The sequence below is a fragment of the Diuraphis noxia genome, unplaced genomic scaffold (genome assembly GCF_037042655.1).
Source record: "Diuraphis noxia isolate RWA-SAM2 unplaced genomic scaffold, SU_Dnox_SAM2 contig0005, whole genome shotgun sequence".
NCBI classification, from domain to species: domain Eukaryota; kingdom Metazoa; phylum Arthropoda; class Insecta; order Hemiptera; family Aphididae; genus Diuraphis; species Diuraphis noxia.
In genome coordinates this window covers 37,029,501-37,042,357 of record NW_028301715.1, presented here as the reverse complement: position 1 = coordinate 37,042,357, position 12,857 = coordinate 37,029,501, and the positions used below count along the sequence as shown (strand labels likewise).

The window sequence follows — 12,857 nt, the reverse complement described above, 5'->3', positions numbered from 1 at the left end:
TACAGAAATTGCTTATCAACTACCTCCTTTATCAATAAAATTTATTTAATCTCAGAAAAGGTGATATCACATATCATCAGATTTCCAGCAGTAATGAACATGAGAGAATTTTAAAGATTCTTTAATGTTCGTCTTTGTAAGCTTGACCATAAACATAAACTATGTGTCTGTACACATCTTATTATACATTATTGCATGACAAATTTAGTTTCTAATATCTATTATCTACTTTATCATCCATTAATATATAATTAGATATTATGATCCAAGGGTTTATTAATATTTAATTTTATTGTTTGAAGTTGTTGAAAAATAAACCCATTAATATGACTATTGATTTATACATTTTAGGTATAAGTGTATAAAATAAATTTATAAAACCCATGACAAATAAAATCTTATTTGTTATGGCTCGTGATTAACTCCACATTAAATTGGTGACTTTATTATCTGCTAATATCGTTTATTTTTTTAATATTATTATTATTTGTACACAGCAAAGCTCTCAATTTAGAACTAATTTAATTTATGACCAGTATTTGTTTATTCATGCTTCATACATACATTTTGTAGACTTATCTACAATACGAGTTTTTTCTATAATTTATGAAACTCCTACAGCATCTAAAGCTAATTAGATTTCAATTAAAGAAATCCTTTTAAACTTAGTTGAATGCTAATGTTCATAGAGTTTTAAAAATGATTGTATACACACTTAACATTTAAGTACAACCATACAAGAATAAGATGAATAAGTATTTTGGTAAGTTCTTCATACACTTTTTAGTGAAATATTTTCTGCAGACCAAAATTAAGAGACCATATACTTTTAAGGTTTTCTAAGAGACCATGATAATTTTATATTATTTACATATTATATTTAAAAATGAATATAAATATTTATTTAGAAATAACTGATTAAACTTTTCTTTTTTTTGTCTGTTATTCATAATAGGCACATCAATTTAATTTTTAACTAGAAAATATATTCTAATCAAATATTTAAATAAATCTTGCAGACTAATGATTCAAATTAATGTAAAACTGTTAATATTCCAATAATATATACAATGGTCCATGAAAAATATTCTTGTGTTGTTGTTCTAACTCAATAGTGTGGAGTATTACATCATGCTTAAATATACTTTATCATTTGGATAAATTAAATTTACAATGAAAAACATAACACTGCTCAAATGCTGATTTCTAACAGAAGTCCATTACAAGGAATTAAATTAAGTCATATAAAATCATTTCATTCTATAATCTCGTTTCAAAATCTAGATTTTTGTAAAATATAATGCAATATTAAAAATATTAAATTGAATTCTTTTTTATTCAGAAAAGTCAAATATAATATCCATTTTACAAGAAACTGGTTGTTGGGCGTCGGATAGAGAATGTATTATAACGACGACGTTTTCCTTCAACACGGTGAGGTAGAGGGAAACGAATATCACTGTCGTGGAATTGTTTCACATGTGGTCTTCTGGTGTTCTTAGCCTTCACAACTTCTACTTTAATGATCTGAAAAAAATTATATCCCATAAAAACTTGAATAAAAGTAAAATAAATTTTTAACAATTTATATCTTATGTTATTCCCTGGATAGTCATAACCTAGGTTATACATCAACAAAAATATTCATTATACCTATTGTCGGATAATTTGAAAATAATAGTCAACTATAATATGACTTAAAATTACTATAAACTTTTCAATATGTCTTTCTCTTTTTTATATTTTACTTAATTGAAGAGTAATATCATTGGATATTTACTCTTAACATGTGAACCCGTGTCAACAATTCCTTAACTGTTATTAAATATAGATTGCAAATAAAAAAAAAGGAAAAATACTTGATTAGTTATTTTGTAATAAATGTAGAAAAAGCTTATTTTAGGAACAATTTCTTTTTTTTATGCATTTTGATAAAACCTTGAAAAATTACTAATTAGTAATTACTAATCAAACTAGTTAAAAATTCATAAAAATTATCATTTTTATAGGTGACCAATATTAGAAATTATAATTGAAGATTCCAAATAATTTATTTTACCTTTATCAAAAAAAGTTCAGCAGAATGTTATGTTATTTAAACCAAGAAATATTTTCAATTTTTATTAAGTTGTTTAATTTGTTTATTTATTCGAGTATGACACAATGTCTTAGCTCAGAATAGTCTTCAATTTGCAATTTTTTAATATTGAATTTAATAAAACCACTTCCATTACAATGAGTTCAACTTGTATCCTATAATCTACAATTTATCAGATTTGAAATTCTTATTAATTAATACAAATGTACAGCATATTCTGCTAGTTTTATCAGTATTCTATTATATTATAATCAATGCTACCATAATCCAAGCACTAAAAATAATGGAATTCAATGATTTTTATCCAAAAAGACAATCTTTCATACTGGTTTCTAGATTTATATTTAAAGTTATTCATTACCATTTTTTAAATTTTAAAGTAAAATTTGGCAGCATATATGTATAACACTTATTAAATTAACAAACTAATAAGAGGTATTTTCTCAAGAATTTAATTAACAGAAGAACAAGTTCAATAACTAATGGGCAAAAATTAAAATAAATATATTGAAAAATAATTATTAAATTCACTGACAAACAATCATTTTGATTTAAATTAAAAAATAGCATAATATAGTTTATGGAAATCTGTATGCTTCTAAAAAATGGACTAATATGTTTAAGTATTTCATTTGAAATCTCAATTAGAACTGAATAATATTGTTTAAAATCTAAAATTTAATTACAATAAAAACCAACCTGGATAGCATGAGCCCTGGCTCTATGTCTAGCACCCATATCTCTGTAACATTTAGTGACAGCACTAGCAACAGTGGTGTCTCTGTATTCACGGTACATGTTGTGTGTACCTGATCTTGAATCATAACGTAACCACACTCCGAAGTTCTTAATTTTGGTTGGCGATTTATCAGTAACCTATAGAAAAATGTATAGCATTAAGTAAATTATATACATTCAGCAAGAGCAATCATTATAGAAATACATACTTGTTTCAAAGATACAATTTCTCCTGTGCTTTTTTTAAACTTCTTAAGTTGTCTTAAGAAATACCAAAACCTAGATTTGGCAACAATGCGATCTGGAGCGAAAATCCTCATCTTATATAAAGGTGTAGTCTTTTCCTTCTCGGTAGGCAATTTGCGTCCGATAACCTCATATTCTTTCAACTACAAACAGTTTAAACAAATATAAATAACTAAATATAATGCAATCCGCAATTAAGTTTAATTTCACTCTAGTGCCACATGTCATGTGATAATGAATACTTCATCATTAAATCAGTTGGATATAACTCAACATAAGTATTATAAGTGTAATATCTGTGGCAATATACTAAATATTCTAAATAAATAACTAAAAATATGAAAATACTTACATCTCCTTTGGCTTTCATCTTGAATTTGACAAAATCCTAAAACTCAAAGGAAAATCGTAACTACAGAAACACTTCAAGAAGACAAGAAATGAAAGAGCTCCAAACATAACCCCAAACCTGATTGAATAATTATTTAATCTTCTATTCCAATTGACACTGGAATAATGGTCATGGAATAATAAATCTAATCTTGCTATACAATCTCTCTACAGCTGCAGCCACCACGATACGACATTTTGCGCTTTTTAAATTTATGAAACCGCAACACTGTGCCGTTCCAAAAAAAATATATTATTGTTATTATTATATTATTATTCATTGGCAGATTGGCTGTATTAGAGATAAGAATTTTATTAATAATTTCAGACGACAATACAAGTTTTTTACGTTTCAACTGTATATATATATTATATTATATAATAGTAATAATAATAATGAATCATTAACCAAAACATTCGTTTTTTCGTTATGTGTTGGCAGATAGTGATTGAAAAAAAATATCAGTCTCGAAGGTCGTGACGTTAAACGTGTATGGCCGTGGATAACTATGTCTGCTACTTGTCAAAGTAAAATATTATGATTGTTCGGTTATCGAAAAATAAAGCAGTCATAACGTTTCAAGATGGCCAATTGGACTGCTTTCACTTCCGACAGCTGTATGTGGTTTTTATTTTCGTCTATTTCATTTGTTTTTTGATATCTTAATGAAGAGATTTTTTGTGTTTCAGCCCCCAAGGTGCCAAATCGTCCCGCTCCCCCACCTCCCAAAGTGAACAAGCCTTTGTAAGTTGAAAAGTACTTTGTATGTTTTTTATAATCATAAAATATTTAACATTGTGTTTATTTTTTTATTAATATTTGGTTCGAACTCAATCAAGATTAGCAAAAGTTCTTTCTTTGAAACAGTCAAAATCTCTCAATGGTTTTCAACAACCTGTCAAGAAGAAACCTCCGCCTAGACCACCTCCCCCTAAATTTGCACAAACACCTAAACACCAAGTAATACATAAACAATATTTTATTCTTTTATTTTTACACAGTATGTTGTAATTTGTTGTTAGGTCTTTCATTAAATTTTAAATCATCATCAATCAGAAGGTATAAAGTTTTACTCTATTAGTAGATAATAAATAGGTAGTAGAATCTTCCTTTTCTTAAATAAAATTGCCTATCTAACTAAACCTTTAATTTCCTTTATTAAAATATGATATAAGTCAATTTAGAAATAACAAATATTATAGAATATTTGTTTTACAACAATTGAGTGTCATCTCAACTATTGTTTATTGAAACATTTAACATTTTTTACATTATCCTAAATAAACTAGATGTACTCATTTTTATAAAAAAATATATTTTACACTCATGTTTAACAATTACTTTATTTTTAGGGAAAATCTGTTTTGTCATCTTTAATTGGATTTAAAACGAAGCATACTGTCCCAACACCTTCTTGGGTTGCAAAACCCAATGAAATACCTAAGTCTTCAAGTACTTCTCAGATGGTGGGTTGTCTTATAGACTTTGGTTCACCTCAAACATCTCCTACATCTACTCATAAGTTTGTATTTTATTGCAAAAAATAACTATGATTGAATATTAACCAAATACAATTATATTTATAGATCTAGTAGTGATGGAAATAGTGTTGATAGCTTCAACAGTGATTTTGGGCCATGGAAAGGTTCTCAAGCTGAAAGCAGTGGTTTTGAAGATGATTTTGATTTATTATGTTCAAATGCAGATATGGATTATTTCAAAAATCGTTTTTCAATTGAAAGTTCATTACCACCACCTTCATTACCGCCACCAATGTTACCACCAGATGCCCTAAATGTATTATTAAATGGTCCTAAATTACCTCCAAGACCAAATGAGATGGTAAGTCCAATATATTAAATCAAAAGATAATATTTGATTATTGCTGTAAATAAACTTCATTCATCAATGATTGTATCCATTTTATTTTAAACACAATATTTTGTTTTTATTTATTTTTAAATATTAATAATATAATACCATGAGCGCCAAACTTTTACTTGGAATGAATACATAAATACTTAAAGTATTTTTAAATCATTCTACTTATGATAAAATGTTCAGTTTTTTAATAGTTGTTGTACTAAGAAAGATGTTATTTTATGCAACTCATTACAGTTCAAAATTAATTTTCAGTATAATTTTTTAAAACTTATTAATTTTAATTGTCACATTTTAATATTAAATACATTTAATTAAATAGCAATCACTACTTAATTATATATGTTATTTAATATTATATTATTAACTATGTTTTAATCTTAAACCTTAGATGGAATATGCAGATAGTGATCACAAATCTAAAGTGTATTCCGGTTATATTAATAATTATTAATGCATTAGTATCATAATTATAGATTTATAATTTGTTGTAAACTATAATAATAATAATTTATTAATATTCTAGGAAACTCAACTATCAAAATCACAGTCGAAGTGTATTGCTCAATATGATTACTTGTCTGGTCATGCAGATGATCTAGATTTTAAGGTAATACTTTAACTATCTATATTTTAATAATACTCTTATTTGTTTAAATATTTATAATAATCTTAGAAAGGAGATGAAATTTTTATAACACGGTGTGTTAACGATGAATGGTTAGAAGGAACATTGAATGACCACACTGGAATATTTCCCATTAGTTATGTTGAAGTTACTGAACCGTTACCCAAAGAATCTCTAACCAACCAAGAAATCCGCAAAGTAATAGCTGTGTTTGCATTCAAACCAGAATGCTGGGAGGATCTAAGTATACAAGTAATAAAGAATAATTGTACACTAAACATTTCCTATTAAATATTATCATTAATGTTTAACATTTAATACTAATTTCCAACTATTATTTAGGAAGGCGATCAAATTCAAGTATTAAGAAGAATCAATGAAAATTGGTTGTACGGGGAATGTAATGGATCTAAAGGTCAATTCCCATCAAATTTTGTTACCGAACTACCTGATGATTTATAAGAAGCATATTGTGATATTAAAATAAAATACATATACATATTTACCAAATTAATTAATTTTAATACCTATTTTTTTATTTTATATATTTAGTAAAGTAATTACATGTGATGTTAAAATTATATACAGTATGATAACTAAATATTAATGAGCATATATGAAATCAAAATGTAAATGATCAATCTTTAATGCTCAATTATTTAACGAACAGGGTATTATTATTATTTATTTCTTACTCATTAACTTTGCTTAATTTGTTATACCGATATTTTTTTTATATTGTTATTATATTCATTTTCATATTTCAATTAAAATGTTAATTGTAATTATTTTGATTTTTAGGTTACATAATTTTGTCCATAGTATGCCTAAACGCCAATATGCCATTATTAGTTGTATTATACACAATTTTTTTTATGAATTTATTATATTATGTTCTCTGAAAGTTATGTTTCACAATTTTTATTAAATTATTCATTTTGAATTTAAATAAACACTTATATAATGAATTATTATTTTTAGTCATAATCTTATTTAAATCCTATAACTGAACTTAATTTCTACTTGGCACTGTTATCAACAAATATATTTAGCCTAACATTAGTGTAGTGTTTTTGAATTTCTAAATACATTATAATATAAAAACGAAAGTAAAAAGGCAACTCATAATAAGTTCCATATTTTATACTTTTATCACAATATTACATTATGACAACATATAATGCAAAGCTAAGTTGATGGTTTAATACACTTAGATTAATTAATTAAAATCTAAGCGTAAAAATGTAATATATATTAATATGAAGAACAAAGATCTTTCAAGCAGACTTTTATGCCAAAAAAATTCACAGCACACCTGTGTCTTGAACCTCAATGACGTTTAGAATTTTAATTTTTTTGGCGTTTACCTATTCTAGAATAACAATTTTTAGTTTATACAATAACATATGGTGTCACTAAATTGATTTAATAATAAAATACTTTACTTTGTTATCTTATTTATAAATTTCCTTGCTGTATGTCCAAGATCCAATGACTAAAGTCACAATCATGACTGGTTTGTCATTTAAATATTCATCACTGAATTACCCAACTGCATAATTTTAATCTTTTTGTCAGTCTTTTCTATTACAGTCTAATTATAACTACACCTGTTAAATATACTATACAGCCTAGTTTGTATAATAAGAAACACTAGTATTTATATCTATTTTTTTCTTTTATTCAGAAGTTAAACAATATTACACTTAAAACAATAAATAATAACTATCATAATATGTATAAGCTCGTTTACAAACAACATTTATTGAAATTAATATTTACACCACAATTACAAACAATTAGATAATACACATATTAACATTAAAATATGTATTTATGAAACAAATTAATCACTTGGAACTAAGATACTTGATCCTTTGGAAGCATGTACGTTGGATACGTAATTAATATAAAAAAAAATATAGGTTAATCTTAATATATCTCATACAGTTAAAACCGAACAATAATAAGTTTACTTGCATTTATAAACTAAAGTTTAAAATAAATAAAAAATACAAATTTATGTGATGCTGTCATGAAAAATTTACTTAAACATATATATATATATATTAATTTTTTAAGTACTAAGTTTAAGTTTTAAACTTGATATTAATTTTTGTTCAAGTAGGTAATTGACTTAAAATTATATTTTTAAAGTCTAAAAGTTATAAAATCACTTTAAAAATAAATAAACAGGTCAGATTTTTTTAGCAACGAGATAAACATATAACTCTCGATATTAAGTACCAATCAGGTATCACACAAATCGATATCACATTAAATCATAATTTTTAAATTAAGTATTAAAGGTATAAAGACATAAACTTATATCTTTATTTCATTCAACTTTGTTGAAAGAATTATCGAATCATACATTTAAAAATTAATGAAATATATATACAACTAATTTAGTTTCACATAGTCATAAATCCATTTTATTTTACGATATTGAGCAAGTTTGGATGACTGATAAATAACTCCAAAAATTAAAATTGATAAGAGTACATTACAAATTCTATATATTACCTGGTAAAAAGATTATTGGTTTAATTTTATTGTGCCATGCAAATTAATAACTAACCAATATCCTATTTTTACACTGATAGAAATAAAAAAATGTAAATCTTAATGTACAATTTTACCTAATCTGGTTTATAAATTGGTATTTTTGGAATAAACTCCACCAAAAGTACCTGTAAAAAAAAAAAAAAGTGAAATTTCAAAGTAGAATAAAGTTTTTGTAGGGATAATAGACATTTCTTAGTATTTTACACTACTTGTAATGTAAAATTTTTTCTGCAATACTTAATAAAAATATATTTTAATTAAATAAACGTTTGAAAATTATTTGTAAAAGATCCACATTGTAAATTATCCAATTAAACTCAAGTCAATTTATAGTTAAAAATAAGTAAAGTAGATAATTGCTCTGCTGTACAGTAGGTGTTGAGTGCACCTTGTCACTGTAATGTTTATTGTGTTAATTTCATTTTAAAAAAAAGATTCTGAACAAAGGATATCTGTCAGCAATGTATTACAAGTATATACAGTGAAACCTCCCTTAACGGACACCTCCAAATAATGGAAATTTTTTTGGAAACGGGGACAATTTCACTATTATTGTACAGGAAAATCCCTAAATATTGGACACTGTTACAGAGTTACGGTAATTTAACTTTGATTTCAACAATTCTAAAATATAGAATAATCGTGGAATGCCTTTATAAATATCAATTTATCTATTATAGTTTTAAATTAATCTTATCTGTCCACTATCTCGTCAATTAAAACATTTTTCTAGTTTATGTTCTGAGAAGTATCCTAAATTACTATTTCCTACTCGTATTTAGTTGTGTTTGTTATTCCATTACATATGAACGTGTTCATAAATGTATTATTTCCAATGCAGTTGAATTAGAAAATGTCTTGATACACTAAATTATTATGCATCAAGGTCTAAACAAGCTAAAGTAACTGAAGTTATAAATATGTAATTATTAATTTCTCAAAGTTGTCCTCTGAATAGAGAACATCTCTAAATAACCGACAAAATTACGGCAACCGAGAGTGTACGGTATTTACAGGTTTCACTGTATAAGTTAACCTATATTAAGTATTCATAAGTTATTTGATATTGCTATTAAAAGAATTAATTTTACTATTCATTAGTCGTTTTTGATTTACAATAAAATAAGAAAATAATTTGTCAAGAAATTGTTATTTTAGAAGTGAATATGAACTTTTGTTAACACAAGACAGTTAAGTCCCACCCCAACAATGCTTGCATAAACACTATACACAGAGGCAGCAATGAGAATGGTGAGAACCGATTGATTTTCAACTAATGATAAAATGTATAGTGATTGCATGGATGGTGGAGGGGGTGGGGGATTAGGCAGTGGTCATCGGTGTGGTCTACATGCCAGAAAGCAGTTCAATCTTAATCTGAATAGAATATAGTACATTAATCCTGACTCTACCAACATGTAAAATACATGCAAATTAATTTTTTTAATAAATAATTTGCACTTTTCATACTTATTTTTGGAGCACTGGATTTGACAAAAAAAAATTTCAAATATACAAGAAGTTTAAAGAGTGTTACTGATGTTATACATTAAAACTTAAATACATATTAATAATCATGTTTGTTTGGTTGCTTTAATATATACAACAACCACTGTGTACATAAAATAAATTTGTTTAAATACTATACTCTAGTTCATAAAAGAACATTATTGTACCACACTCTTACAACAATTACCGACACAAATGTTATTGGTATATTAAATTGGTGGAGGGTTACATTTTAGTCTGGAAATGGTAATGTGTACAACATTTTATAACTTAGCTATCAATTATAAAGGTTAAATATAGATTAAAAATATCATACTTTAAAAACTTACATATTCCGTTATAGAAGAAGTATCTACTTTTTGTTTGTTTAATCTCCAATGCAAACCAATTTTATTATAAAGATGATTATTTTCCCAATCGAGTAATTTGTTCAAACTATGCTGAGTCTGAAATAATAATAAGTTTATTAATTGACATAATAAAATAATTTGATAAATAAATACATAAAACTAAAAATATTATATTAATAAAATTAAGAGTAGTTACCCGTTTGCTAAGGCAAATAACAGGCCAAAGTGAACAACCAAGAGTACAGCAGCAACACATACATCCACAAAACAACCATTTAGCATTCATTGGTAAACTTTTCTTTAAAACAGAATTGATTCGTGCCATTGTTTCTTCAAATTCTTCAGGAGCCACACGTGATACAAGCGCACTTGGAAATTCTGATTGGAATCTGCTACTCAGTCCAAAACTATAATATATAAATAGATATGTATTTACTAATAAAATAATTGCTTATATATATATATATATATTATATAGATACAGCCACACAAGGTGATATATTTAACAAAGACACTTGAATATTATAATTAATAAGAGTTTCATACATAAAATTGATCACCGTGTATATATACAATACTGTCTATGTAATTCATATTTCACCATTAAAATATATATTATAAAAACTTCATGTGTTTTGTAGAAATTTAAAAAGAAAAAGGATGTGTTAAATTTGAGTTCAATGATTTAAAAATATTATAAATGAAAAATGATTCTGAGCAAACATGATCTCTCAGCTTAATATTACTTAGAATATTATATGATATTTTTGTGATTAAAATAATTTGTTCTACTATTACGGATTAGTACTATAATAAAAGGTTGAATTCATTTTTAACAAAAAATTGCATTTGAAAGTGTCATTATGTGTAAAAGTACAATAATATACTCAAAAGTTTCAAGTACCAAAAATGATATTTTGTTTGATTACAACAAAAAAACTAAAATTGATATATTGTAATATGTTTAAATACGCCCATATTTGAACTTAAAATGTATGTTAAAAAGAATGGTTTAAATATTTTTAAGATTCATTACTTACAATAAGAATTATTTTTAAGAATCCTGGTTTTAAAGTTTTAATCCTTAGCTATAAGAATTGAACATTTTATAGATAAAAAATAATTTGAAAATTTTTAAGTAAATGTTGTCGAAATTTGAACTTTACTAGTTTAGTACTCAGTTTAGATCAGTGGCGTGGCGAACTTCATTAAGTTATGAGGCACAGTTATAATATCAGACCAACCACCCACTCGAACCATCACAAAAAACATTAAAACATTTTTTTAAGATAAAATATATTTATTCATTTAAATAATAATGCTTTTTTTAACATATTAGATGATCTTCGAGGACACCCACCACCCCTCAAACTGAGGCACGTGCCTCAAATATAGTCCTTCGTCACGCTACTGGTTTAGATAATGATCATATTTCTGTTGTTAAAGAGTGTAAATTTAAAATGTTTGAACTACATAAAATAAACTATGTACACACAATTTTTATCACTTGGGATAGTTATTTTAAAGATGAAATAAATAAATAAAAGTACCTATAAAACTGCAATTAATAGAATTGTGCAAAAAACTTTTGAATAATCATGTCAATAAATTATCATTATTAGACTCGGAACATTTATACTTACACAGTAAGATTCCCAATTCCTCTGATTATCACCGGGTCTTGAACATGCATTAGGTATGCTTCATCCATAGACGTGCATGCAATCTCTTCATCGTACTGCTGTATGTCGTCGAATACAGCCATGACATTTGTGACGGTATACGCTGAATAAACAACAATTTGGTTAAATCAGCTTCAATTACTCAACGTGACTCAGAGATAAGCACAGATTGCAAGGGCATCCATCTTAGAACTCGTTGGATATAATTGGTAAGTGGTGAGTGGTATAGTTTATCAGACCCACCAAATTTTCGGAAATGGGACAAACGGCCTGGATATCTTACTATATATTTTACATTACCTATATTAGCTGTATTCTTGACGAGTCTTAACAAGCAATAATTCCAAAACAAAATATGGTACTTACCCTGAGATCTAGCGTGATAAATAATATAATATGTAGATCGTGTCGATCGCCGAGTTTTCGGCGAGAACGGTCTACCGCACCAAAAGATACTGACAGAGAGACAGACGAAACCAAAAATAAGATGACACGAACAGTAAATATTGATGCAAGTTAGAAGTATTTATTATTATTAAAGCAGTCGGGTTTTGTTATTTATTAATTATTATTATTATAACTATGTTATTGTTCTTCGTCGTACAGTAAGTACTAAGTAGCAACAGCACTACATCAGTAGAAAATAATTATGTCATTGTGATTTAGAACGCAAAAATAATAATATTTTGTTTTTGTTTTCTCGTTGTATTGGCAACAACGACTGTGCTACTACCACCACTGAATGATATCATTTTCTTTTATCAAT

The 12,857-nt window shown here is 26.1% G+C and overlaps 3 protein-coding genes across 4 annotated transcripts; 1 reads left to right on the top strand and 2 right to left on the bottom strand.

The window, feature by feature from the left end:
- Positions 1–1,308: 1,308 nt before the first annotated feature.
- Positions 1,309–3,594, bottom strand: RpL18A (ribosomal protein L18A). The gene is made up of 4 exons (XM_089229852.1): positions 3,435–3,594; positions 3,046–3,225; positions 2,798–2,974; positions 1,309–1,527 (listed from the first exon to the last, which is right to left on the bottom strand). The coding sequence occupies exons 1-4, from the start codon at positions 3,450–3,452 to the stop codon at positions 1,366–1,368; spliced, it is 537 nt and encodes a 178-aa protein (XP_089085978.1). The 5' UTR covers positions 3,453–3,594; the 3' UTR covers positions 1,309–1,365.
- A 116-nt stretch (positions 3,595–3,710) lies between these two features.
- Positions 3,711–6,950, top strand: LOC107168504 (SH3 domain-containing lethal (3) 05822). 2 transcript variants are annotated; one of them, XM_015517939.2, is made up of 9 exons: positions 3,711–3,830; positions 3,915–4,090; positions 4,163–4,217; positions 4,313–4,433; positions 4,826–4,995; positions 5,060–5,315; positions 5,881–5,964; positions 6,031–6,234; positions 6,325–6,950. In XM_015517939.2, exons 2-9 carry the CDS (start codon positions 4,057–4,059, stop codon positions 6,442–6,444), a joined length of 1,044 nt encoding a protein of 347 aa, XP_015373425.2. In that variant the 5' UTR covers positions 3,711–3,830; positions 3,915–4,056; the 3' UTR covers positions 6,445–6,950. The 2 variants fall into 2 exon arrangements, with proteins under 2 accessions (XP_015373425.2, XP_089085974.1); XM_089229848.1 differs by having other exon boundaries at positions 3,806–4,090.
- Positions 6,951–7,720: 770 nt separating this feature from the next.
- Positions 7,721–12,780, bottom strand: LOC107168515 (cysteine-rich hydrophobic domain-containing protein 2). Its single transcript, XM_015517953.2, has 5 exons — positions 12,458–12,780; positions 12,053–12,194; positions 10,606–10,816; positions 10,389–10,505; positions 7,721–8,675 (listed from the first exon to the last, which is right to left on the bottom strand). The coding sequence occupies exons 2-5, from the start codon at positions 12,172–12,174 to the stop codon at positions 8,625–8,627; spliced, it is 501 nt and encodes a 166-aa protein (XP_015373439.1). The 5' UTR covers positions 12,175–12,194; positions 12,458–12,780; the 3' UTR covers positions 7,721–8,624.
- Between the last annotated feature and the right edge of the window lie 77 nt (positions 12,781–12,857).

What these genes read in the sequence shown, in the direction of transcription:
- RpL18A (XM_089229852.1), bottom strand. An exon ending in AAATTGTATCTTTGAAACAA is followed by an intron (nt 2,975 to 3,045) that starts GTATGTATTTCT and finishes ATTTTTCTATAG; the next exon opens with GTTACTGATAAATCGCCAAC. An exon ending in CCAGGGCTCATGCTATCCAG is followed by an intron (nt 1,528 to 2,797) that starts GTTGGTTTTTAT and finishes AATTTTTTTCAG; the next exon opens with ATCATTAAAGTAGAAGTTGT.
- LOC107168504 (XM_015517939.2), top strand. Translation starts at nt 4,057, where the DNA reads ATGGCCAATTGGACTGCTTTCACTTCCGACAGCT. An exon ending in CCCAAAGTGAACAAGCCTTT is followed by an intron (nt 4,218 to 4,312) that starts GTAAGTTGAAAA and finishes AACTCAATCAAG; the next exon opens with ATTAGCAAAAGTTCTTTCTT. An exon ending in GGGAGGATCTAAGTATACAA is followed by an intron (nt 6,235 to 6,324) that starts GTAATAAAGAAT and finishes ACTATTATTTAG; the next exon opens with GAAGGCGATCAAATTCAAGT.
- LOC107168515 (XM_015517953.2), bottom strand. Translation starts at nt 12,174, where the DNA reads ATGGCTGTATTCGACGACATACAGCAGTACGATGAAGAGATTGCATGC. An exon ending in TTATTTGCCTTAGCAAACGG is followed by an intron (nt 10,506 to 10,605) that starts GTAACTACTCTT and finishes TTATTATTTCAG; the next exon opens with ACTCAGCATAGTTTGAACAA. An exon ending in CTTCTTCTATAACGGAATAT is followed by an intron (nt 8,676 to 10,388) that starts GTAAGTTTTTAA and finishes TTTTTTTTACAG; the next exon opens with GTACTTTTGGTGGAGTTTAT.